The following is a 23852-nucleotide window of genomic DNA, read 5'->3' on the forward strand; positions in this document are numbered from 1 at the left end:
ACATTTTTTTCTTCAAAGCCCAGACAAGCTAAGTCATATAATTAACCATCAATAAGTGTGCATTTCAAGAGTGATAAGATCATTCTTATGAATGATTCACTTCCTATTCAAATCCTGTGCTTTATGCTTTAAACATACCAGTTGTGACTCAGACTGTAGAAGAGCAGCCTGTAGATGTTTCCGAACCTCCAGTTCCTCCATTTTCAGGCTGTTGAGTTCACTCTCATCTCCGCTCTTCAATGTGAAGAAATTCAATTTGAGTTGAGGTAAAATGTCTTGCATGGTTTTAAGGATGACTATGAATCTAATAATCAAGGAATCATTTATAACAAGTCACCTGCTAGAAGCATCTTTTCTTTTTTGACAATTCAAGGGGAATAACTCTGGAGTGATTGATGTGATTTAGATATTTTACAGAACTTATCCAAGATACAACTGTGCCAATTAACACTGTGACCAAATTTGGTACAAATTTGATGAGGAAAACTGAGAGTGGATAGGAAAGTGTAATACTGAGGAGGAAGATGCCTACAAATCTGCCAAGCTATGAAGGCAACATTAAAAACAAATCCAGGTAAAATCAGTTTCCCTGAGTAGAATTCAGTTCTGGTGACCATTATCAAGGGCCTACCTCTTCGAGATCCAATTTATCGGCCTGCAAGTGACGCAGCTTTGACTTCAGAGCCCTAAGTTGTTTCCTACTCTCTGTGACATCAGCAAACGTTGGCGTCGTGTTCAACCATGGTTCGATAGTCTCTTTCTTGTTGACAAATTCTTGCCGCAACAACATGAAGTTTTGGAGCGTAGCAGCCTCATTCTGAAGTTCTTTTCTAAACGATGCTATCACCATGGCAACCAGAGAAGCATCTTTACTATGAGCCTGAGGAGTAAAGAAGTAAAAGCAAGTATGTGTATGTTTGAAGTTCAAATTTTCAAGTAACAAAGATATGTCATATTACTTTTAACTACTTTAACAGTTTACTAACACAAAACCTACAAATAAATGCCAGGCCAATAGTTAATGCAATTCAAAATATTAGGCTAGCGTTCTGAAACAATGTTGATTGTTAACAAATTCCTGAATGTTCTCAATTTTCATTCAAAGGTAACATGTATGTTTAATAATACTGCTATTTTTTAACATATTATCTATGGTCACATTTTTTAGAAGCTCTTATAAGATCACCATGGGCTTATTGTTCAGAACGTCTTTAAATTTAACAATGTTGTTAGGGTCATCGTTGTTAACTTACAAATAGTTACCGCTCTGGATGTTTAATGAATACACTTGTGATCTGTAGTGTGCCTAACAATATTTGTGTTAACTGTTTTAGCTGTACTCGTTTTATTAGAAAATATTAGCACATTATTAAATAGTTCACTTTTTAAAGTTTACAATGATGCCATTAATTGCATTGTTAATTTTAACAAAGTTCCGAACAATCTTCCCATATCTTTATACCAAGTTAGTAGAGTTGATCTCCCTTTGAAGAGCATGAGCGTACGTCTTCATTAATTCGTCTACATCCACATCACTGTGATCGCCACTGGATGATTTTGAAACACTCATCCTATCTTTTACAAGACTGAGAGCAGTCTGTAGGGCTTCCTCACTGAAGTCTGTCGCTGTCCGCACATCACCAAACTCTTGGTCTTTTTTGTTCTGAAAAACCAACAATTTATTTTTTATTTTCAATTATACCAATTTATTAAAGCATTACTGGAGTCCTTTTTAAGCCGCCAAGAGAACTTGGCCATGGTGGGGATCAAACCCACAATATCTGAGATGAGAGATAGATTGATTTATTTATGCATGTATGTCATAGTAACAAACCAATTTTGAATTGTCACATGTAGTTATATCCCAGACTGTTAAACAAAGAATTAGGAATGATATCTATACTAAATCACAACAACACAAAAAGAAAAAAATATATACAAATACATTACTTAAGAGTTCAAAAATGTGAGACAAATATAAATACCACAGGATAACCCATTAAAGTTTTTCAACTTATTTCCAATGGGGTCCTTAAATCACCTTGAGAGGCGTAGCACTAAACCACTTAACTTTATTCATCATAATGGATAGAAGTTCAGATGGTAAATCACAAAGGCAGTTTCATTCTGATAACTTTAAAATCATTAATGCTTTGTTTCAATTGCTACCATAACATTAACGATCCCCAGTTATTGCTGGTCCATTAGCTCATATCATAAACTTATCCCTTATCCAAGGTCAAGTCCCTGATGATCTTAAATCTGCAAGAGTTGTTCCCCTCTATAAAAAGAACGACAAATTGTCTGTTGGTAATAACCGGCCTGTGTCCGTTTTAAATGTTGTATCAAAAATCCTTGAAAAGGTGGTTTATGACCAGGTTGAAGCTTATTTTAAGGATAAAGATCTGTTGTATAAATTACAATCAGGTTTCAGGAGTGGCTTCTCTACTGATACTTGTCTAATTCACCTTACAGACTTTATCAGGTATGAAAACGATAAAGGTAATTTTGTTGGTATGGTGCTGCTGGATTTGCAGAAAGCGTTTGACACAGTCGACCATTCCATTCTTTTAATGAAACTGCAAGCATCAGGTCTTAGTATTGACGTCCTAAATTGGTTCAAATCATATTTATCAGATAGACAGCAGCTTGTAGATGTCTCTGGTACTTATTCTTCCAATTCCAAAATAACATGTGGTGTTCCTCAGGGCTCAATCATTGGACCCCTTCTCTTTTTAATTTATGTAAATGATATGTCAGCTGTGGTCAAAAATAAATTGCTTTTATATGCTGATGATTCTGGTATCCTTGTATCTGGTAAAAGTTAATCTGTTGTTGAAAAGGTGTTGACAGATGATATGGAATTGGTCAGCCAATGGTTAGTGGACAATAAGTTGTCACTGCACTTGGGTAAAACCAAGTCAATTTTATTTGGGTCCAGGCAAAAGCTTAGGTCACAATCTAACCTGCATATAACCTGTTCTGGTACATCCATTGAATCAACTTCATCTATCAAGTATCTTGGGATTACTATAGACCAAAATCTGTCATTTTGCTCCATGGCGGAGTCTGTTCTTAAGAAGGCCAACTCTCGGTTAAAATTTCTTTACCGCAAGAAAGAGTTTCTTACTCAGCAAACCAAGAAACTTCTAGTTATGTCTCTAATTCAGTGTCACTATGACTACGCATGCTCTGTTTGGTATAATAGCTTGACACAGTCTTTAAAAAATAAGTTACAAACTTGTCAAAATAAAATAATGAGATTTGTACTTGACTTGGATTCCAGAGCCCATATTGACCCATCCCACTTTTAAGTCCCTTAGCTGGTTACCGGTCCACAGAAGAGTTGAACAGATAATGTTGTGTCATGTTTTTAAGATAAAAAATGGCCTGTCTCCGGATTACATGGGTGAACACTTTATTTCGCAAGATTTCATACATAATTATAGTACAAGACTTAGTCAAAAGGGTGGGTATTGTCTACCTAAAGTTAAAAGTCATGGTTCTAAGTCCTTTGCTCTCTCTGGAATTAAACTATGGAATGATTTACCTGTAGAGTTAACAGAGATCAACAGGTTACAAAGTTTTAAGGTTGCCATCAAAAGTCATCTTATGAACAGTATTTAAAATTGTTTTTACCTATTTCGGCTCAGGATTTTAAATTGTTTGCTAATATCTTTTTACAATTTTAGTAATGTGTTTTAAATCCTAGCTGCAAACAGGAGTGTCACTAATCAAGATTTGACTGTGATATACATTTTTATGACTCAATAGTACTTTTAAACATGATTATATTTAGGTCCGCCTCTCTATGTCATGCCGCAAATACAAAGGACCACAATGGAAATAAGGGCTTGCCCTTTTTTGTGTTATCCTTGGTGTTGGTGTGTATGTCATAGTTTTCTCGTATGTGATATAGTATTTAATAATGCTCATTATTTTATCCTATGTTATGTTGTGAACTATGTATATGCTTCCTATGCCGAAATAAATCTATCTATCTATCTATAGGTTATTCACCAATATGTACTGCAAATTTATATGTGATGAGAAATAAATTCCAAACTTGTAACAATAAAGTTATCTAAAACAAAAAGTGTTTTACACCTAGCTTGACCTCTGTCACTGTCATCAAAATTAGACTTTCGTATGAACAAGTCCAACTTACACTTGTGCTTGGGCAAAAAAAGGTTTGGTTAGGGTTAAATCTTTGTCAAAACCAGGTGGGGTAGGTAGGCTTTTTTCTATTAGGCTTTATGTAAGAAAGTTATTGTCACTATTGTGAGAATAGGACTATAGGAGAATTGTGTTCAAGCAATCTTCAGTATAAAACTTTAAAGGTTCTTAACTACATATTAAAACACACACTTTATTTAATTTTTTTTAATTTTTTTTTACCAACTGACTATGAAAATGGTAGTTTTGGCGCCCGTCTTGTAGGTAGGGTCGGGTAACCTGAACCAAATGTTTTTTTAAGGCTTTGGCATCAATTGTTTTTAATAAGCCTTGCTATATATAAATAAAGAATTTGAGCACGCACAGAATGCATTTTACCTGTTTAGGCTTGTGGGCTTGTGCTAATTTTGACAACTGCTGTCACAGACTTTACTAGGCCTGGCATGACAAACACCCCATGCCAGGGATGTTTTGTTTATATTGCTTCAAAGTCTAGAACCTTGACCAAATTGGGGGCCACAGATTCCAGTATGGGACAAATTTGGTTTACGTACCTTCCAAGGTTTGAACTTGGGAGCCACTGTTTCAAGTGTGGGACAGTCTTGAACTGGAATGTTGAGGAAATCACCATACGTAGATGACAGCCGCTGTTCTAGGTCCTGAAATATAGTTTTCGTCAGAAGTTTAATAAATTAATTTTGTCAAGGACTTTTGGTGTATTACTTGATCATCATGTCACAGAGCTAAGATTTAGGTTAATGTTACTGAATACTGTTTATAACATTGAGACAGGTGAAAATTTATTGCAACCTGTCACACTGTCCTGTGAAGAGAAAATGTTTTCGCATTGCCTCGTACCCATTGGCTTAATTCAATAAAGATTAATGGCGATGGTTCAAGTATACTGGCACACTGAAGTGCAGTATTGATCCTAGCGGGAACTTAATCGATAAAATACAGACCAGCGCTCACTTCCCTCTGCATTATAAAACAATGCTTGCCAAGGGAAATCAAAACAGGTTTTCAAAAGTATGAAGTGATTCTACACAGGTTTATCGGCTATCGGCCATTCATTTTGGTCAAAAAAGTTGTTCAGTACAATTTTTCAGTAAGAAGTTTCCATATCTTACTCTATTAACTATATGTCCCAACCATAAATACCATGTCATGTTAGTCCAAACTCTAAATACCTGCAATTGAGCTCCGCGTTCAGTGAGAGGCATCTTCTCCATCCGTTCAAGGCAAGAGGTCAGTTTTGTGTGGAGTTCCCTTCTTGCCTCATCTCTGGCTGTTATCAGCTCTGGCAGCTCACCCTGGAGAGGTGGGGAAAAGTTTACATGTTATAATGGTAAGATTGAGATATTATACAGGGTGAACATTTTCCAGCTTTTCCAGTGTAGTTGAACAAAGGCAACCATATATTGGTTAGTTAAGCAATCTTGATTGGGGTTCTCCAGCTACTTCAGTCATTAAGGTAGATGTCATTTCACTGCTAGATGCATTTATAGAAAGGGTTGCAGGCTTAAGTCCAAGAGCATTTAAATATGTTAAGGTAGGGTTAATTTTAACACAATTTAGCTAAGATACAGTTTTAAACAGGACCACTATGAACCGAATGATAACGCTCGTCTATTTGCTTTTGACGAAAGAGACAAAACTTGACAATTAGTCAGAGTCAGAGTTATCGGCCTTGCTAGACATTTCCTTTGTTGTTCAAAAATTATTAAAGTTAAGAGTTATGGGCCTTGACAAACATTTGCATATTGTCACTGGCATCATGTATACAGAGCTTCATTTAAAAAGGTTTTTAAAGATACATTTTCTAAAAAGAAAATCATAACCATAATTTTTGCAAGAAAATAATTCAAATTATTTTTTAAGAAATAGTTCCAATAGATCTACAAGATGCTGTTTCTAAGGCATTTGGATACACCTGCTTGTCATCTCTATCAAGAGATTTTTGCGCCGGAAACAAGTGAAATAAAGATCATGTGACGAGATCTGGCGATATTTCTTCCTTTTTGGTGAAACTATTGTAAATGATGAAAAACGATTATTAAATTAATAGATGCCATTTGGGTATTGGTTGGTAGTTAATAAAATTAAAATTGACATTTTAAGTACAGAGCATCTTTTCAGACCAAGAAAAATTGTTGTAAACTGGCGATTTAATTATTGATATAACGATTACCCACCTGACTTGTACACTTGCTAATCTCATCCTGTGCAGCCTTGTAGCGTGATAATGCTGACCCAACCTCTGTCAGCGAGCAGCTTGAGTTATCCACTCTTGCAGAACTCGTACAAACTTGAATGGCTTCCTCCAGTAGGCATAGACGCTCACCGGTTGGAAATTGGTCCCTAGAAAAGTAGAGATTCAAGAAATATAGCACATTTACTTCAACTAAGGTGGTAACTATTAAGTTGTAATAAACCCTTGACAAACTCATCAAAATATTCCTTTGGTTGTCTGCTTAGCGCAATGTTTAGCTCTCTTGCTTCTCACAAAGGTGACCCATGATTGATTTCCAGCCTTAGCGCATGTGAGTTTTGCTTGTTGTCACCAGACAAGATGGTTTCTTCAGGTTTTCTGCCCCCCCCCCCCCCCCCCCCCCCCCCCCCACAAAACAAGACAGCACGCTCGCAGCATAGTGCCAATGACAATGACTTAGTAAAAGTGAATTTTACTTTCTTCCCAATTAATGTAAAATATATCAAGTTTAAAATTAAATATTCTTTTATTAGCTCTCCAGTAGTGTCCCATAGTAGAGTAGAAATAAAATTAGAGCTTTCATGACTATGTTCAATGAAACACTGTCGACAAAAAGTAGGAAAATGTCTATTTTTGTACATTCTTCAATTTTAAAAAATTTCTATCCAAAGTGACATTTTTTAATGTCTTGTACCTTTTTAAAAAAGAACCCGCGATGAAAATAAAATCTGAATGTCAGTTTCAAATTGTTAAAAAGTTTAAAGCCACCATGCCATCTCAGGTCTGCAATGTTTTTATTGACTTATGCACTGCTTCAGACTGATAAGGTAAATGGTGAACAAATTAAACAAATGAAGATAAAAACTTTAATATTTATATTTCAGCTTTTTCAGACAAATAAAGAAGAATTAATAGAGACTAGAGATTAGAGTAGCTGACTTGAGCTTTTTGACAACTGCAGCTAAACTTGCCCTTGTGATACTTTTGAACATGCAGATATGCTTGGACAAGGCATCTGAAAGCTTGGCTCCAGAATCTGTATACCATAGTTGAAATGTACATGACAACTGTAAGGATAACCTTGGAAAATGTCACTTTCCAGAGCTTGGCCAGACACCATGTATTTAAAATACATTTAACATTAACAAACCTGAGTTTCCGGACGACTGCAGCCAGACTGACCACTGTAAGTATACGCTTTGACAGTGTGTCTTCCCTGAGCTTAGCTGCCGTGGCTGCAAACTCCTCCTGTAGTGTCTGTAGGGACAATATATGGACATTTTATTATTCAGTACAGTTACTCCCTTATCTGCTTAACAACTAACAAAGACCAGTGGTTTATTAATCCAGAAATTCAAAACCTACTCTTTTTACAAAAGCTGTTGATAATAAATATAAGTTAATATTGGTGACAGAGTCAAACTTATATCCAGGTAAGTTTTTGGAAACTGAAAGCCTCCAGTGTTATTCTTTTCTAGTTAGTAGAACCTTAAATGGGGCAGAAGTTGGGATTAGTCAGAATTTCACAGGTTAACACAAAATGGATTAAAAAAACATATTTTTGCATCAATCAGCATATTGTGCACCTTAAAGCTATAACCCTCTGCTAGTTTCAAATCACAGGCATTGCCCTATTCACATAAAGGTGAGACAAGCACTAGCCTCAAGATCATTAGAAGCTGACTGAAAAACAATCAGCGATTTTTATCCCCTCCTATATCTCATGTCAGAGAAGATTTTGTCAAGTTCATCAAAATAAAACTCAAACATAGCATTACCTTGACCTTCGACTTCATGTATTCCAGCTGCATATTTGTGGCATCCATCTCGTTTCGCAGGCGATCATTTTCTTGGCGTTTCTTTGTTAAGTCTGTCTGAAGTTTCTTTTCCCTACCACTGTCTTGAGGATGCCTAAATAACATAAGTATATTTTTTATAATCCTTATAAATTTTCATTGTTCACTTTCATTAGTTTGTGGACTGACGTAAAGCATTAGGGGCTTTATACTTAAAGCGTCCTTGGAAAAAAAAAACTTGGTGAAAAGTACTAATTTTTGAGAATGTTTATTTTAAATCCTATTTTCATCAAATTTATTCACATGAATTCTTAGTTTGATGGAACACTTTCATCTATTTTTTCCTGTTCTACCTAGAAGACAATTTAACACAAGTTGCTTTATGAATAATGTCACAGATATACAAAGCTGCATGTACTTCCAAAAAAATGTACATTTGTATCAATTTTACAGTACCATACACCTGTAAATGTGCAATTAAACAGGTGTTGTTTTTTTCAACAACTAGTACTTTACAAACTGCATAATATACCTCTATCATTTAAAAACAAGCAGATCTGACAATGTCATCATCAGTCTTACCCTATTTTCGCAGGAAACCCCATATTCTGCTGCTGCTGTTGCGGAGGTACGGGCTGGCCCATCACAGAGGACATGTTGTTCGAATGGTGGCCCATTCCAAGTGGCAGGACATTTCCCCCACCCCCTCCCATATGTGGCCCCGTATTTCTTTGCCCCATAATCCCCCCTCCTCGATCTGGCCTATTAAACTGCCCAAGCTTCATCATGGGTGGACCTGGAGTGATATCCACATAAGAGTCTTTACTATTCATCACTGGCCCTTCTGGCCCCTTATAATCCCAATTGTCAGAGGGTCGATTCAGCTGCCCCTGTTGTAGCCCTGGTCCCTTTTTACCCATCTTAGGATTAACTATGCAATATCCAGAAGTCAACATGGCATCTCCCAAAGATGTGTCATTGACAAATACATTTCCATAGAAACCAGTGCCGTCTGAGAGAGGACGTGTCTTGATTAGTTGGGCCATCTGATTGTCTGTAAGGGTCTTCAACAGTTGTATTCCCTGGAAAATTACAGTGACAGAAATAAGCACAATCACTCACGCACAAAGCATGCCCAGACTTATTTTTAAAAGAAATATCTTAAATATTTGGGCATGTTGGAATGATCTCCTGATTATATGAACTCGTATCTAGCCTTGTTAAAAATCTCTTTAATTTCTATTACTTAAACAACAAAGAAGAACTTTGAATAAAAACAATATCTTTTCTTATAATTTTTTGCATAAATAAGATTTATCACTACTAGATTTGCGTTTATTTATTTAGCACAAAATAACTTCCTTCACAATCATAGTGAAACAAATAAAGTTAAAGTTACTTTAAATCTTTCAACTCGCCTGTTTATCACTGAGATCTTTGGCACGAGTGTTGTGTAGTACGATCTTGGTCGCTAGAGGCCTGAAGGATGAGAGGCTTGCAGGTATCTCAACGAGGCTGCCAGCGCCAACCTCCTCGATATTCCCATAGTCAATGTACTGGATCTTATACTGAAAGTGATAAATTATGGTTTTTACACACTTAATATGCATATTTCAATTTGCTTCAAAGGAATTATTTTCAAAACAAGATCATAATATCTAATAACCCATCTTCATGTATTAGTCAAGGGCCATTATACACATATATATGCATATTGTCACAGATGAATTTTATATTTACGTGAATTCTGTAATAGATTTGAAGGAATCAACAAAATCAAAGCATGATAACTAGACCTACAAGAGCAACAATGAGCAAACAGCAATGTTTGTCTGATTTTTTCAATGGCTAAAAATAAAGATTTAATAAATGAGGAACTATCTTTTTATTTTACTTTTTTATTATAGCAATCTAAGAAAATACCTTATCTGTCCCAAAACACTGTCTGACTTGACATCGATACCATGTGTTGTCCTCGGTATACAAGCAGGCGTACACCTGAAAAAGTAAACATAATGAGGCCATCTTTTTGATAAGCGTACAAGAAAAGATCGTACAATCACAAATTCCAGTTGAAAACAAAGCTAAAATTAATTTATTTTGTAAATCTAGATCAGCATTAAGTAATATTCACAATATAGCCTCAAGCCAAAAAAGGGTAGGTAAGCTTTTTTCTTTTTTTAAGCTTATATTTGACGAATGGTGTAATCTTCTGTTTCACTTTTTTGTGAAACAGCCCGTGCCTTTTCTTTTGTGAAATTTTAGCCCGTTAAAGTTCAAAATTGTGAAAAATTAACAAAACATTAAAATCTTAATTCTGATATACAATAGTGTTATACTCAAACATACAGCCTGATTAACTGTCTGTATTGACATTAAAAGGATAATAGACAACAATGAAACTTTGATAATTGCATATTTATTAAATGCAAAGAGTGTCTGGGTCAGGAAGAACTGGTGTAATGACACCTGCACAAGATTGTTTATGATCAGGTTGAAGAGACGACTGAGTTGACTGTGTGGATAAAGTAAAGGGTCAAAGAGACTGAGTTGACTGTGTGGGTTCTTCATTTTCAATTAAGGGATGTGGAACACGAAAGTGAACTGATGACAGATCGAGAATCGCCACGGTCATTTGTAAATGTCATCGGTTTAACAACGGAAAATATTGTAGGTGTACCAGCAGCGTGGATCTTTTATATTTTTTTCTGATATATTTGACATTTCTTGACATTTTTCCAATATATATCAATTTGTTTACACATTTTGCTATGTAATTTTGCTCCGCGTGACCCACGCTTTACTTAGGAGCGTCTACTTGATCATGTATTGATAAAAGTCGTCATACAGTATTCTACATCATACATGTATGCAAATTCGCAATCGCTGATCGGTAAATATTTCAAATAAAATCTTCAACGTTTTACACAACTTTTTGTACGCTGATTTAATAGAATAACACTTTGTTCACAAGTAGTTCTTGGGAATTGTGAATTTTGTGAATTTTTAGCGATTGTGAAAAGGCCAATATTCGGCACCAAATTGTTAGTAAAAAAATCACTGAAACTACATAATAAAACAAACCCGTAACCCGAACCAAATGTATTTTTGTTAAGACCTAACGAGTCCATTTTATCAACAAGCATACAACAAAATATGGTACGATCCAATTAAATACACAATCTTGGTCTTCACAATCGAGCCTTACAAATTTGTTTAAATATTCCTACCTTCCCTGGTTCAGGCTGTCCAGTCAAGGGGCTTGCAGAGGGACAAAACTGAAGCAGCTGTTCTGTAATGCTGAATATTGTCTTTGTGTTCTCATCATTGACCTCCTGCAGCCATAGTGTGATTGGAGATTCCACGTGTGTCACCATTACAGTCTGTTTCTGTGGCCAGAAAGAAGTCAAAGTATTAATTATATATCATGTATTTCTAAATAGTAAATAGCAATTAAACCAGAACACAGGCTATCATACCACAGTATATTTTTACCAAAAAAAACACTCTTTTTTCGGTCCAATTTTGTTAGACAAAATCTTAACAAACAGTACAATCTGAAGGGGAATTTATTTGGAAGGATACAATAAGGGAAACATTAACCTTTTCTGGGTGTGAAATGGGGCCAAACTTCGAGACCCAAATTACTAAAAAGTCAGCCATGCTTGAAAATATTTTAAGATATTTGGAGAAATCAGTCAATCATAATTTAATTAACTTTCCATAACTTGCATCATATCATTAGAGCTATTATATAATATAAAGGTTGAAATCAATATTGGAAAATGAGATATCCACATGGGAATTCAAAAACATACAAACTCACTTCTCTGGAAAACAACAACCTAAATAACTTTGCTACAAAGTCATAACAAACAAAAACAGAGCTACAGATAACTTCTTACCTAGGCCTAAAAAATAGTTTATAAAGTGTATTGTACACCTTGGTTTAATCCAATAAATTGCAATGGCAATTGTTAGTCTCCTGGCAAGTTGAAAAGCAAACACATGTATATTACATACATGATAGGATGGAGCCTTAAGGACTTCATTTTATATATAGTAATTGGCCCAATTTAAGCCAAATTTACGCCAATCAAGACTCTTATCTGTGGCTCTGCTGTAACATATAACATTCAGAACAATGGAACTTTGAAAGATTAAAACACTGGGAAAAAAACAAAAGCTCATAGCATGCATGAACAGGTTTGTTAAACTCTACCACAGGAGGGAGCAGCGATGAAGACCTCTCCAGTAACTGCCCGGTTTCTTTTACTTCCTCTTGTTTCACCTACCACCCAGGATGATATACAAATTTTAATACACAAGGGGCCACCTTATCAATGAGTAAAAACGAGTACAACAAAGAATCAATACATCTAGAAATTATAATTAATACTGAGAGTGTTTGAAATAAAATATAAGTTTTAATTTTAACAATAAAATTAACTTAGTGTAACATTTTCATCCAACCTATACAATTCTATATATAATTTTTATTTTGCGTCACAACCAAGAATAAAAGTTTCGGAAAATAGATCTTAAGCACTGTTTTTTTCTCATCAATTTTGGATCGTTAATCAGCCCCATCCAAATGCTGAAACACATTCTTTTTTTTCGTAAATGTGAATATAAAATTCAAATTTGTTTTGAAATGAATTTTTACAACATACTCGTTTATATCAAGGCTAAAAATGGAGTTCACAATTTTAGTCGAAATGAGGCATTTTTCCTAATGAGAAAGACCCCAGCCCCATTCTAAAAATAACGAGGAAAAAACACTAGTATAATATTACACTAGTTGATAAGATGGGTGCAACCAAAAAAAGTAAAGCAAGGCAAAATTACATATTAAGAACTAAAAATAAAACAGATCAAGGTCTGTTCCTAATGAACAAAAGCACCGCATACAGATGTCAGTGCTTGTCCATTGTTTCTCAATATAAAATGACATGGGAGCCTGTCTCCACCATGTCAGTTATCAGAGATAAGTGTGCCAGAGGTAGTCAAAGTCATCGAATTGGTTTATACAACCATGGGCTAGTATTTATAGACGAAATATAATCTGTCTATTTGTCAATTAAATGCCTGTCAGAATGACAATAAGCTGGAATGGCTGAATTACTATCAGCATTGTGTTATTTGGTCAAAGGGCAAACATATCCTGAATTGGCAGAGTACTGACCTTGATGCATATAAATGAATCAAGGGTTTTAATAGCTGATAACTGTCAATCCTGAAAAATAGCTAGGGGTCTGTTTGAGCATGAGATATTCATGCTTAAAGCAGGATAAAGGGAATTGCACCTCTTGGATTGATCACATTTTTTCTTGCATTATGCTGTATGAACACAGTAGTGCACGTGTGAAATTTCAATAAAGCTTATACTTATGTTTACATTTTTAAATAATTAATCATTACGATTTAAAATTCATTAAAAGAAAAATTCTTCTGCAATAGAGTATTTCTCCTTAGAGAAAGTTAACTTCCAACATACACTTGTATAAAGAGCACCATATTGAAATTAACAATGACATTATACAATATGACCAGCAAGTTTTCTCTATACAAAGGACAAGAGGGAATGTAAGTATTTGAAATTGTTTCAAAAGTTTTTTATATTTATTTCAAGATACTTCCTACCGTTTTTGATGCAAATATGATAGAAAACAAGAGCTGTCACAGTATGTGACGAATGCCCCCGAATGTGACATTGACCTACGAACAAGGCCAGTACATGAAAAGTTGATCTTGCCTTTATGTGTCAAATACATATGGCAAGTTATTTTAAATTTCCTCTGACCATAAAAAATACCACCCATACTTGACAACCTACACTGTTATGTCCTTATATTCAGAATTCCCTTGTGAATAAATACTTAGTGTATCTTTCACCTTAGAGGTAGGGACATGGGTCTTGCACAGGACACATCGTCTTCGTATGTGGTACACATGTAGCAAGTTATTTTAAAATCTGTCCATACAAGGGAAAGTTACAGCCCGGACACAACAACCTATACCCTATGTCCTTGTATGCAGCACTCCATTGTGAATAAACACTAAGTGTGACCTTGACCTTTGAGGTAGGGACACGGGTCTTGCACGCGACACGTCGTCTTGGTATGTGAAACACATGTGGCAAGTTATTTTAAAATCTGTCCATACAAGGGAAAGTTACACCACGGACACGACAACCTATACTCTATGTCCTTATATGCAGCACTCCATTATGAATAAACACTATGTGTGACCTTGACCTTTGAGGTAGGGACACGGGTCTTGCACTCGACACGTCGTCTTGGTATGTGGAACACATGTGGCAAGTTATTTTAAAATCAGTCCATACAAGAGAAAGTTACACCACGGACACGACAACCTATACTCTATGTCCTTATATGCAGCACTCCATTGTGAATAAACACTAAGTGCGACCTTGACCTTTGAGGTAGGGACATGGGTTTTGCACGCGACACGTCATCTTGGTATATGGAACACATGTGGCAAGTTATTTTAAAATCTGTCCATACAAGGGAAAATTAAAGCCCGGACATGACAACCTATACTCTATGTCCTTATATGCAGCACTCCATTGTAAATAAACACTAAGTGTGACCTTGACCTTTGAGGTAGGGACACGGGTCTTGTACGCGACACATCGTCTTGGTATGTGGAACACATGTGTCAAGTTATTTTAAAATCTGTCCATACAAGAGAAAGTAACAGCCCGGACACGACAACCTATACTCTATGTCCTTATATGCAGCACTTCATTGTGAATAAACACTAAGTGTGACCTTGACCTTTGAGGTAGGGACACGGGTCTTGCACGCGACACGTCGTCTTGGTATGTGGAACACATGTGGCAAGTTATTTTAAAATCTGTCCATACAAGAGAAAGTTACAGCCCGGACACGACAACCTATACTCTATGTCCTTATATGCAGCACTCCATTGTGAATAAACACTAAGTGTGACCTTGACCTTTGAGGTAGGGACACGGGTTTTGCACGCGACACGTCATCTTGGTATGTGGAACACATTTGGCAAGTTATTTTAAAATCTGTCCATACAAGGGAAAGTTACACCACGGACACGACAACCTATACTCTATGTCCTTATATGCAGCACTCCATTGTGAATAAACACTAAGTGTGACCTTGACCTTTGAGGTAGGGACACGGGTTTTGCACGCGACACGTCGTCTTGGTATGTGGTACACATGTGGCAAGTTATTTTAAAATCTGTCCATACAAGAGAAAGTTACAGCCCGGACACGACAACCTATACTCTATGTCCTTATATGCAGCACTCCATTGTGAATAAACACTAAGTGTGACCTTGACCTTTGAGGTAGGGACACGGGTCTTGCACGCCACACGTCGTCTTGGTATGTGGAACACATGTGGCAAGTTATTTTAAAATCTGTCCATACAAGGGAAAGTTACAGAGCCGGACGGACGGACGGTGCGATTTTAATATGCCCACCTTCGGGGGCATAAAAACACAAGAATTACAACCTGACAATAGCCTTATGTTAAAAGCTTTCAATCCCGATTTCATGATTATTCCTGAACTTTAGAACCCCAGATGTATGTATATGGGCACAGGGCTGCAAACTACACAGGCAATACTTGACAAGCGGATAAGGCTGATATGCAAATTCGCACAAATTTGCGAATAAATCTCAAGGCACAAACATTGAATGTGAATATCAATATCTCCAGTAAGAGGGCGGTACGATCATATACTCCATAGTTACCTCGTTCTGATCCTGCATTGATGGTGCACCAAAACCCCCTCCCCCTCCTCCTCCGTCAACAGAGTCTGGAATTATAACAAACAATTAATCCTTCAAAAGGCAGTTTGTTTGTTTTTCAGAATATCAAAGGTTTCTCTGGTTTCCTCCACAACACAAGACCCCACTCTCGCATTGTGCCCAACGAGAGTGACTTAGCATAAGTTAATATAACTTTCTTCACAATCCTTGTACAATAAATATACTTTAATTTGAACATTGTAGCTTCCAATTTTCAAGGTCAGAGTAAAACCGTGCCAAACAATTGTATTTCAATATGTACAAAAATGTATTAGAAATGGACTTTTCAGCAAAAATTATAGTACTTTTATGAAATTGACCAAATTAAGTGGGTTTGAACTTGATTGATCTAATGGCACCTGTGATCAAATTTCAATATGTTTCATTCTATCTATTTTTTAAATATTAAAAAGAAGCTTGGTGCATGACGTTAGCAATTTAAAAAGAAAACGATACGGCATGGAACAAATCAAACCTGTATCGGAATGTCGACTGGTAGGCCCCTTTGATCTATCATCGCCTCTTGGACTGCAAAATAAACGACAAGTGGTCAAAATCAAACAGATGTACATATGGATACAATTCCACACCTGACCAAACTAAACTGTAGGCCGACAAATGACATTTCTTACACGTGATCACAAATATGAACTAAAAAATCAATACCTGTCACAAGAAGGCAGAACAAGAGGCACATCAGTGCCTGTGCTCCACTGGCCAAAAGGTTCAAGCAAAGACCACCTAACGAACATTTTCGTCAAGTTTCATAGAAATACAATCATCAATTTTTGAGGAGAAGTTATTTAAAAAAAATTTTTACTTTAATAGCTCTGGCTGCCATGTTGTGCAGTGGACCGAAATGATTTGGGCAATTTGAGTAAAGGAGCACCAAACAAACATTTCTGTCAAGTTTTATCGAAAAAAGGTCATCGGTTTCGACGACAAGTCGTATAAAGTTTTTTTTATTTTTTAGCTCTGGCAGCCATGGTGTGCAGTGGACTGGAACCTTTTAACAAATTTTGGTTAATGACCACCCAAGGAACATTTCTGTCAAGTTTCATCAAAATCTGATCATCGGTTTCTGAGGAGAAGTGGTGTAAAGGTTTTTCCTATTTTTAGCTCTGGCTGCCATGTTGTGCAGCAGACCAGAACTGTTTGGGCTATTTTGGTTAAGGACTACCCAAGTAACATTTCTGTCAAGTTTCATTGCAATACGATCATCGGTTTCTGAGGAGAAGTCGTTTAAAGGTTTTTCTATTTTTACCTCTGGGGGCCATCTTGTGCAGTGGACCGAAACCATTGAAGCAAATTTGATAAAGGACCATCCAAGGAACATTTCTGTTAAGTTTCATCAAAATCTGATCATCGGTTTCTGAGAAGATGTTCTTTAAAGGTTTTTCTATTTTTTTTGCCCTGGCAGCCATGTTGTGCAGCGGACCGGAACCATTTGAGCAATTTTGGTTAAGGACCACCCAAGGAACAATTCTGTCTAGTTTCATCAAAATCTGCCTATCCGTTTCAGAGGAGATGTCGTTTAAAGATTTTGCTATTTTTAGCTGTGGCGGCCATATTGTGCAATGGACCAGAACCATTTGAGCAATTTTAATAAAGGACCACCCAAGGAACATTACTGTCAAGTTTCATCAAAATCTGCCGAACCGTTTCAGAGGAGATGTCGTTTAAAGATTTTGCTATTTTTAGCTCTGGCGGCCATATTGTGCAATGGACCGGAACCATTTGAGCAATTTTGGCAAAGGACCACCAAAGGAACATTCCTGTGAAGTTTTGTCAAAATCCGCTTATCAGTTTCAGAGGAGATGTCGTTTAAAGTAAAAGTTTACGCACGCACGCACACACGCACTCACGGCGGCCAATCTGTGACGACATAAGCTCCATGGCCTTCGGCCAGTGGAGCTAAAAATTACAAAACTATTCACTTATATCACTAGTACGGTACATGTATTGAATGTGGTCCATGAGGTGTTCGAATATAATTTCAATATACCGAGTTGTGGGTGTAACTATGACTAGAAAAGTGGATCTCATGCTTGTTCATAATTTAATTTCTTATATCAATCATAACTATAACCAGGCATGATCATGTTTTAAAGCAAGTAATGTTAGGATTTTAATTATGATATCTAAAGTAGGGGTTTCCTGTGTTTAAACTGGTTTCACTGCCTTTTTATACCCTTTATGAAAATAATAAACAGTCAAAAACCTAATTTTCATAATACATTCATTGCCAACATAACTAGAAATGTGTCCATAGGACACGGATGCCCCCACTTCGGTTTTTTGTCACAGAAAATAAGCCATAATGATTTTTGAAGTATTTTTGGCAAAAAAGGGCCGTAACTCCTAAATGACTAAAGCGATTTCCATGACTATCGAACTTGATCAAGATATTATGGTCACAAACATGTGTTTAAAGTTTGGTGAGGATTGGACAAACAGTTTTCAAGAATTAGATCGGAAACAATCTTCGGGACGTATTTTTCAAGTCTTTTTTTGCAAATAAAGGGCCGTAACTCCTAAATGACAAAAGCGATTTCCATGGCTATCGAAATTGATCAAGATATTATGGTCACAATCATGTATGTAAAGTTTGGTGAGGATTGGACACATACTTTTCAAGAATTAGATTGGAAACATATATTTTTGAAGTATTTTTGGCAAAAAAGGGCCGTAACTCCTAAATGACTAAAGCGATTTCCATGACTATCGAACTTGATCAAGATATTATGGTCACAAACATGTGTTTAAAGTTTGGTGAGGATTGGACAAACGGTTTTCAAGAATTAGATCGGAAACAATCTTCGGGACGTACGTACGTACGTACGTACGGACGTACGTACGGACAAGGGCAACCCTATATGCCGCCACTTTGTGGGGGCATAAAAATCATTATGCCATTATGTGGGTGTTCAAACAGTAAATGTAGAGTCCCTAAGCATGAATGGAAAACATCATTACCCTCTGCGGTCTTCGGAGATTTTCACAGCAATTTCTGAGCCCTGAATATTCTTTCTGTCCATTTCTCGCACCGCTTTCTCTGCATCAGGCTGGCACAGAAACTTGACAAACCTGGAGTTGGTGAATATTGTATTGTAACACCAATAAACTTTACTTTTTATTAATTAAATCAAACATCAAGCCTAAAATGGACAATTATTTTAAAATTTACATTAAATTTTTAAGCCGGTATATGTTTTGTACTCACTTTAACAACAAGCTCTAAATGTACAATAATTTTATATGTGTTTCATTAAAGGACCACAATGGAAATAAGAGTTTTCCCTTTTTGTGTCATCCTTGGTTCGGTGTGCCTGTCATGACAGCTATTGATAATATCCTGTATGCATCAGCTTATTTTATACATTTTGTTTATGTCCATGTTATGTGCATTCCTTACTGAAATAAATAAATCTATCTATCTATCTATCAATCTATAAAGCTTGAAAAATCCATCTGAAAAGGACAAAAGATGTTCTACTGTACAGCTTTTTTTTACCTCTTAAAAATACTTACGCGAATTTGTTGTAAGGAGGTTTGACTTTTGAGGACTCTTTCACAATAATGCCACCAATCTCCCCAAATGGTGTGAACAGTTTGCCAACATTTTTCTGTAAATAAATTTAAATTTTGCATGAAACTCCGCTAGATTTATGATTTATTGCAATAGATTTCACACACAAAGGATTGATATTTCAGGTCTTTTGACAGGGAAAAAAACACTAATATTTTAATAATTTCCTCATTTGCAGGAGAAGGAAAAGCTTGTTCTTTTAAGCGTAAAATTTTCCAAGTTTTTATGTAAAGCGATGATTTTTTTCTCAAGATGGCTAATTTCGCGACGCAAGATTTTCCCCAAATGTCTAAGATCTCAATTGACCATGCCCCATGTGAGAATTTGTGGATTTTAAGACATTATCATATTTTTGAAACACAAATCACAACCTTTGAACTTAGCATTCGAGGCAAGCTTACACATTTTACAAAATAACACTTAAAATTGCCATGAAAAAGATAAATGAAAAGAAAAACTGGCAATTGCCGGCTACTGCTTCCCACCAGTATGTACATTTTATTCAGTTCCTACAATTATTTTTTTCTGTGGAAAATGCCCAAGTTTTTTCCTTGCACAGTGCCGCTGTTAACAACTTGGGAATGTATTGAATAAAGTGAAAGAAAGACTGTATGCCCAAACGTGGGGTTTGAAACCCCGACCCACAGTCGACACCACAGCCTCATCTCTATAAAAGCTAGCTCAACAGCAAGGTTGTTGGAAGTGCCCTTAATGGCTGACACTACATTCCTGCCTCTTTTACCTTTTTGAGACCATACAGGAACCCCCTAAACCTGGATGATCTGACCTGAACAGGTTCCATTGCCACCTGTTACCGCCCCATTACATTCAGGCAATACCAAATTACTTCTGACACCATTAAAGTGAAAGAAAGAGTGTATGCCCAAACGGGGGTTTGAATCCTGTACCTTTCGACTCGCATTCAACACCACAACAGCATCCATAAAAGCTAGCTCAACAGCAAGGCAGTTGGAAGTGCCCTACATAAATATTGATCACACCTAAAATAAGGATCAAACACAGGCTGACTATAGATTTACTGCACATTATTAAATCCCTTCTTATTGATCGAGATATTCTGCTCATCCACATTCTGACCAAATGTGGTGATGATTTGACAAAGACTTTTAAGTCATTGATGGCTCATCTTAATGGATACAGAGTTCGAATTGAACTTTTAATATACTCGCAGTTTTGTGCAAGTGCTTAAACTTTCAACCAAAGCCAGACACTCTTTCGCATTTTTTTAAGGAAAACCTTTGTGTTTGCTAGGAAAAGGTATATTTTGTATGGAAAACTATGGTTTAAGGTATATTAAGTGTAACTGTTTTAATAAATGTTCATGTAATAGTACATTTAACGATATCATTCCTTTCTTCATCTGTGTTGAGCGTCAATTTAATGTTCAACTCCCTCTTCCACATCGAAACAGTTTTATCGGACGGATTATTTCATTGTGGCTTCTTCTTTTTGGAACCGATTAATCATTGCCATCAGCCATCGGCGTTTTAAAAATCAAAAAGTAGGCATTTCTAAAATTTTTGATCGCATTTTGCGAGTGTGTGAGTGCTAAATTCGAACCCTGGGATTGCGCCGGCCCCACCCCACAGGTAAAACTACAATATGTCCCATTCTTTGAAATAGCATATAGAAATGATCAAATCCATGTGCTCATGTAAATCCGACTCAATTCAAACAGTGTCAGTGCAATGCTAGTCCAAATAATTGTACGTTGACGGATTTTTTTTAGATTTTTGATATGGCAAATCCTTCACGTACAAATTGTTTAGTATCAAAAGTGGGTAGTTGTTCCGATCAGGATTCCGGGTTAAAGCATATGGCGTCTATAAAATATCATAAAAACAAGATATATTACCAGATAATGTTATTTTATATTAGTTCCGTACACAAAAAATAAATATCCAACTTATAATTATGAGTTTGACGGCTTTTCTTCATTTCATTCTGTCAAAACATAACGATATATACATGAAGGGCACCTGCAAGGCTTCAAAGCACAGTTTTAAATCGCTCGGAACATTTCGGCCATGGCCGAGTTATTACGATTGTATAACGAGGTCTATCTCGAAGCTTTGTCGGAGGAGGCCGAGTTATTACGAGTGTATCGAGTTGTTCCCCTTCGCATAATTGTTTTCTGTGTCAGTCAACTTTCGTTTTATTGGAAAGGTAAACAACTTGTTTTAATGCATTAAATGCTTGTTTAGTGCAAAATAGCATTTCACTTACATGGTAAAATATGAATATAACTCTTTATGATCAATTTCAACCATAAAATACTTCACTTAAAACAATTTCAATATTTTTAAAACACCCCCGTTTTTTGCACATTCCCGTTTAGACGTTAGGGATTGGAAGAATCCCGTATAAAACGTCTAATATTTTAGACTAGTGCAATGCCAGCAATAAATTTCAGAAGGGCTCACATAAAATAAGCAACATTGAAGTCTTGACATTTAGGTACAGTTATGCTATTTAGACTAAAACGATAAACAAACCTCTGTAGCATCTTGTGGGAGGTTGCCAACAAACACATCAAATGTTTTACTGGACTTTCTAGCCATATTCATATTTTATTTATTTTCATCAAAAAGCATGTACAGTATGTTTGACTGGTTTACAAGCGCGGGAGTTGTGCTACTAACGTGCGAAAATATACTTGAAAGAGCTTTACAACAACCGCAAACCACCCTGCGACAGAGCATTGGCACTGACCTACATGTTTAAACCGTTTATAGGTCCGTTGCGATATGTATAAAATATATCTAAGTCAATATTTTACAGTCTCAAGTGCTGTACATCTTTTTTAAAATCGACTCTAACAAGCCGCACATTGGCCGAAGCCAAGTAGAGTGTAAATGAGACATTTCTATAAACAGTGTTCCTTTTAAAAAAAAGAGAGACAATGCAATGCACAGACTCGATCACATCAAATCTAGAAAAATCATTATTACAAACATAAGTATCGTATTGCCAGTAGGGGATGAGGGGTGGTGGGGGCGGCGCGGTTACCCCTTGAAATCTTCCAAGTTAACTTTTTATTGCAATATACATATGTAGGAGCAAAAGTAATAAAATACACATAAAATCAACGATTTTGAAATGGATTTTGTTAAAAATGTATCCCCAAAAAACCCTGCCAACACTTTGAACAAAATAAAATTCGTTTCTGCGGGATGGGCGCAAGTCAACCATTTCTTGGGGTAGCACCCCCAAAGAAACCTGCCAACACTTGGTAATGAAAAATAAAAATCGGTTCTGCGGGAGGGGCGCAAGTCAAAAGATATGGCCGCTAAGTTACACACCCCTCTAACGTCAAACCATTGAACCGCTCCTGATTATCTGATCTCCCTCACCGGAATGTAGTGAGAGTTCCTCCCCCCCCCCCCCCCTCCACCAGCTGGTACACTAATTTTCGGCCCATTTTTGGCGGTATTCCGGATGCCAATGTTACCCGGACACCATATTCCGCTAAACAAGACAAATGAAAAATGAATTACAGTAGTAAAATTACCTTCATTTATAAGTAAAGTGTCAATCTGGCACCATTGACTTAGGATGCATATGAAGCCAATTATTATTGTTTGGCTCATGGGAAGGGTTTTCCGACCCTTCTTGAACTGGGTCACGGAAATAAACTGTTTTGGAAATTAATTGTTTCGTTTCTTTTATCTGTTTAAACTGCCAATCTTTCAAATGTCCTTCATTATTTACATGATTATATTACTTATTATTTTATTAAAAATAACTTTACTATATAGACTTTTTTTTCTGTGGGTACATTGGTCTTTAAATTGTGAAATTTCACAAGAATTAAAATTCTAATCATTGATCTATTCGAATTTCACGGGATTTTTTCACAGTTAGATGGAAGACAATTGTCATATCATACTGAGCACTCAAATCATGGTCCGCAAGTTTCTCAACATGGTCCGTAATGTCACCTAATATGGTCCGTTATGTCTGGTCCCTAATGTCCATGGTCCGTAATGTCCGTAATGCCTTGAAATCCAACGTGAATTTCGGGAATCGCCGCTGGTCTCGTTGATTCGATGAAGAAGTGAAATCTAATAATATTGGAATAAATAAATTATTCAAAATGATATGTACATATAAAACAAAGTGTATCAATTTAATTGAGTATATGGATGTCGTACGTTTGTACAGTACATCTCTAAAACGAAAGGAAAAACGTATAAATTCTACGCGGTCTACATGTATAACTAACATTGCTTCAATACCTTT

At 36.3% G+C, this 23852-nt stretch overlaps 1 protein-coding gene across 1 annotated transcript in view; it reads right to left on the reverse strand.

Annotated features, from left to right (window-relative positions):
• LOC128214139 (serine/threonine-protein kinase 31-like) overlaps window positions 1-22225 on the reverse strand; it is a 34844-nt gene extending 12619 nt beyond the window's left edge. The window contains exons 1-17 of the mRNA XM_052920424.1: window positions 22106-22225; window positions 19532-19626; window positions 18977-19087; window positions 16476-16528; window positions 15944-16008; window positions 11415-11573; window positions 10108-10182; window positions 9603-9752; window positions 8767-9266; window positions 8167-8299; window positions 7539-7645; window positions 6372-6537; window positions 5367-5489; window positions 4731-4835; window positions 1463-1663; window positions 632-880; window positions 139-234 (exon numbers count right to left, since the gene is read on the reverse strand). Coding sequence (XP_052776384.1) covers window positions 139-234; window positions 632-880; window positions 1463-1663; window positions 4731-4835; window positions 5367-5489; window positions 6372-6537; window positions 7539-7645; window positions 8167-8299; window positions 8767-9266; window positions 9603-9752; window positions 10108-10182; window positions 11415-11573; window positions 15944-16008; window positions 16476-16528; window positions 18977-19087; window positions 19532-19626; window positions 22106-22177 — 2460 coding nt within the window. The 5' untranslated portion in view covers window positions 22178-22225. The remainder of the gene's footprint in view (window positions 1-138; window positions 235-631; window positions 881-1462; window positions 1664-4730; window positions 4836-5366; window positions 5490-6371; window positions 6538-7538; window positions 7646-8166; window positions 8300-8766; window positions 9267-9602; window positions 9753-10107; window positions 10183-11414; window positions 11574-15943; window positions 16009-16475; window positions 16529-18976; window positions 19088-19531; window positions 19627-22105) is intronic.
• Window positions 22226-23852: the final 1627 nt, after the last annotated feature.

This window comes from Mya arenaria, chromosome 2 (genome assembly GCF_026914265.1).
Source record: "Mya arenaria isolate MELC-2E11 chromosome 2, ASM2691426v1".
Classification (NCBI taxonomy): Eukaryota; Metazoa; Mollusca; class Bivalvia; order Myida; family Myidae; genus Mya; species Mya arenaria.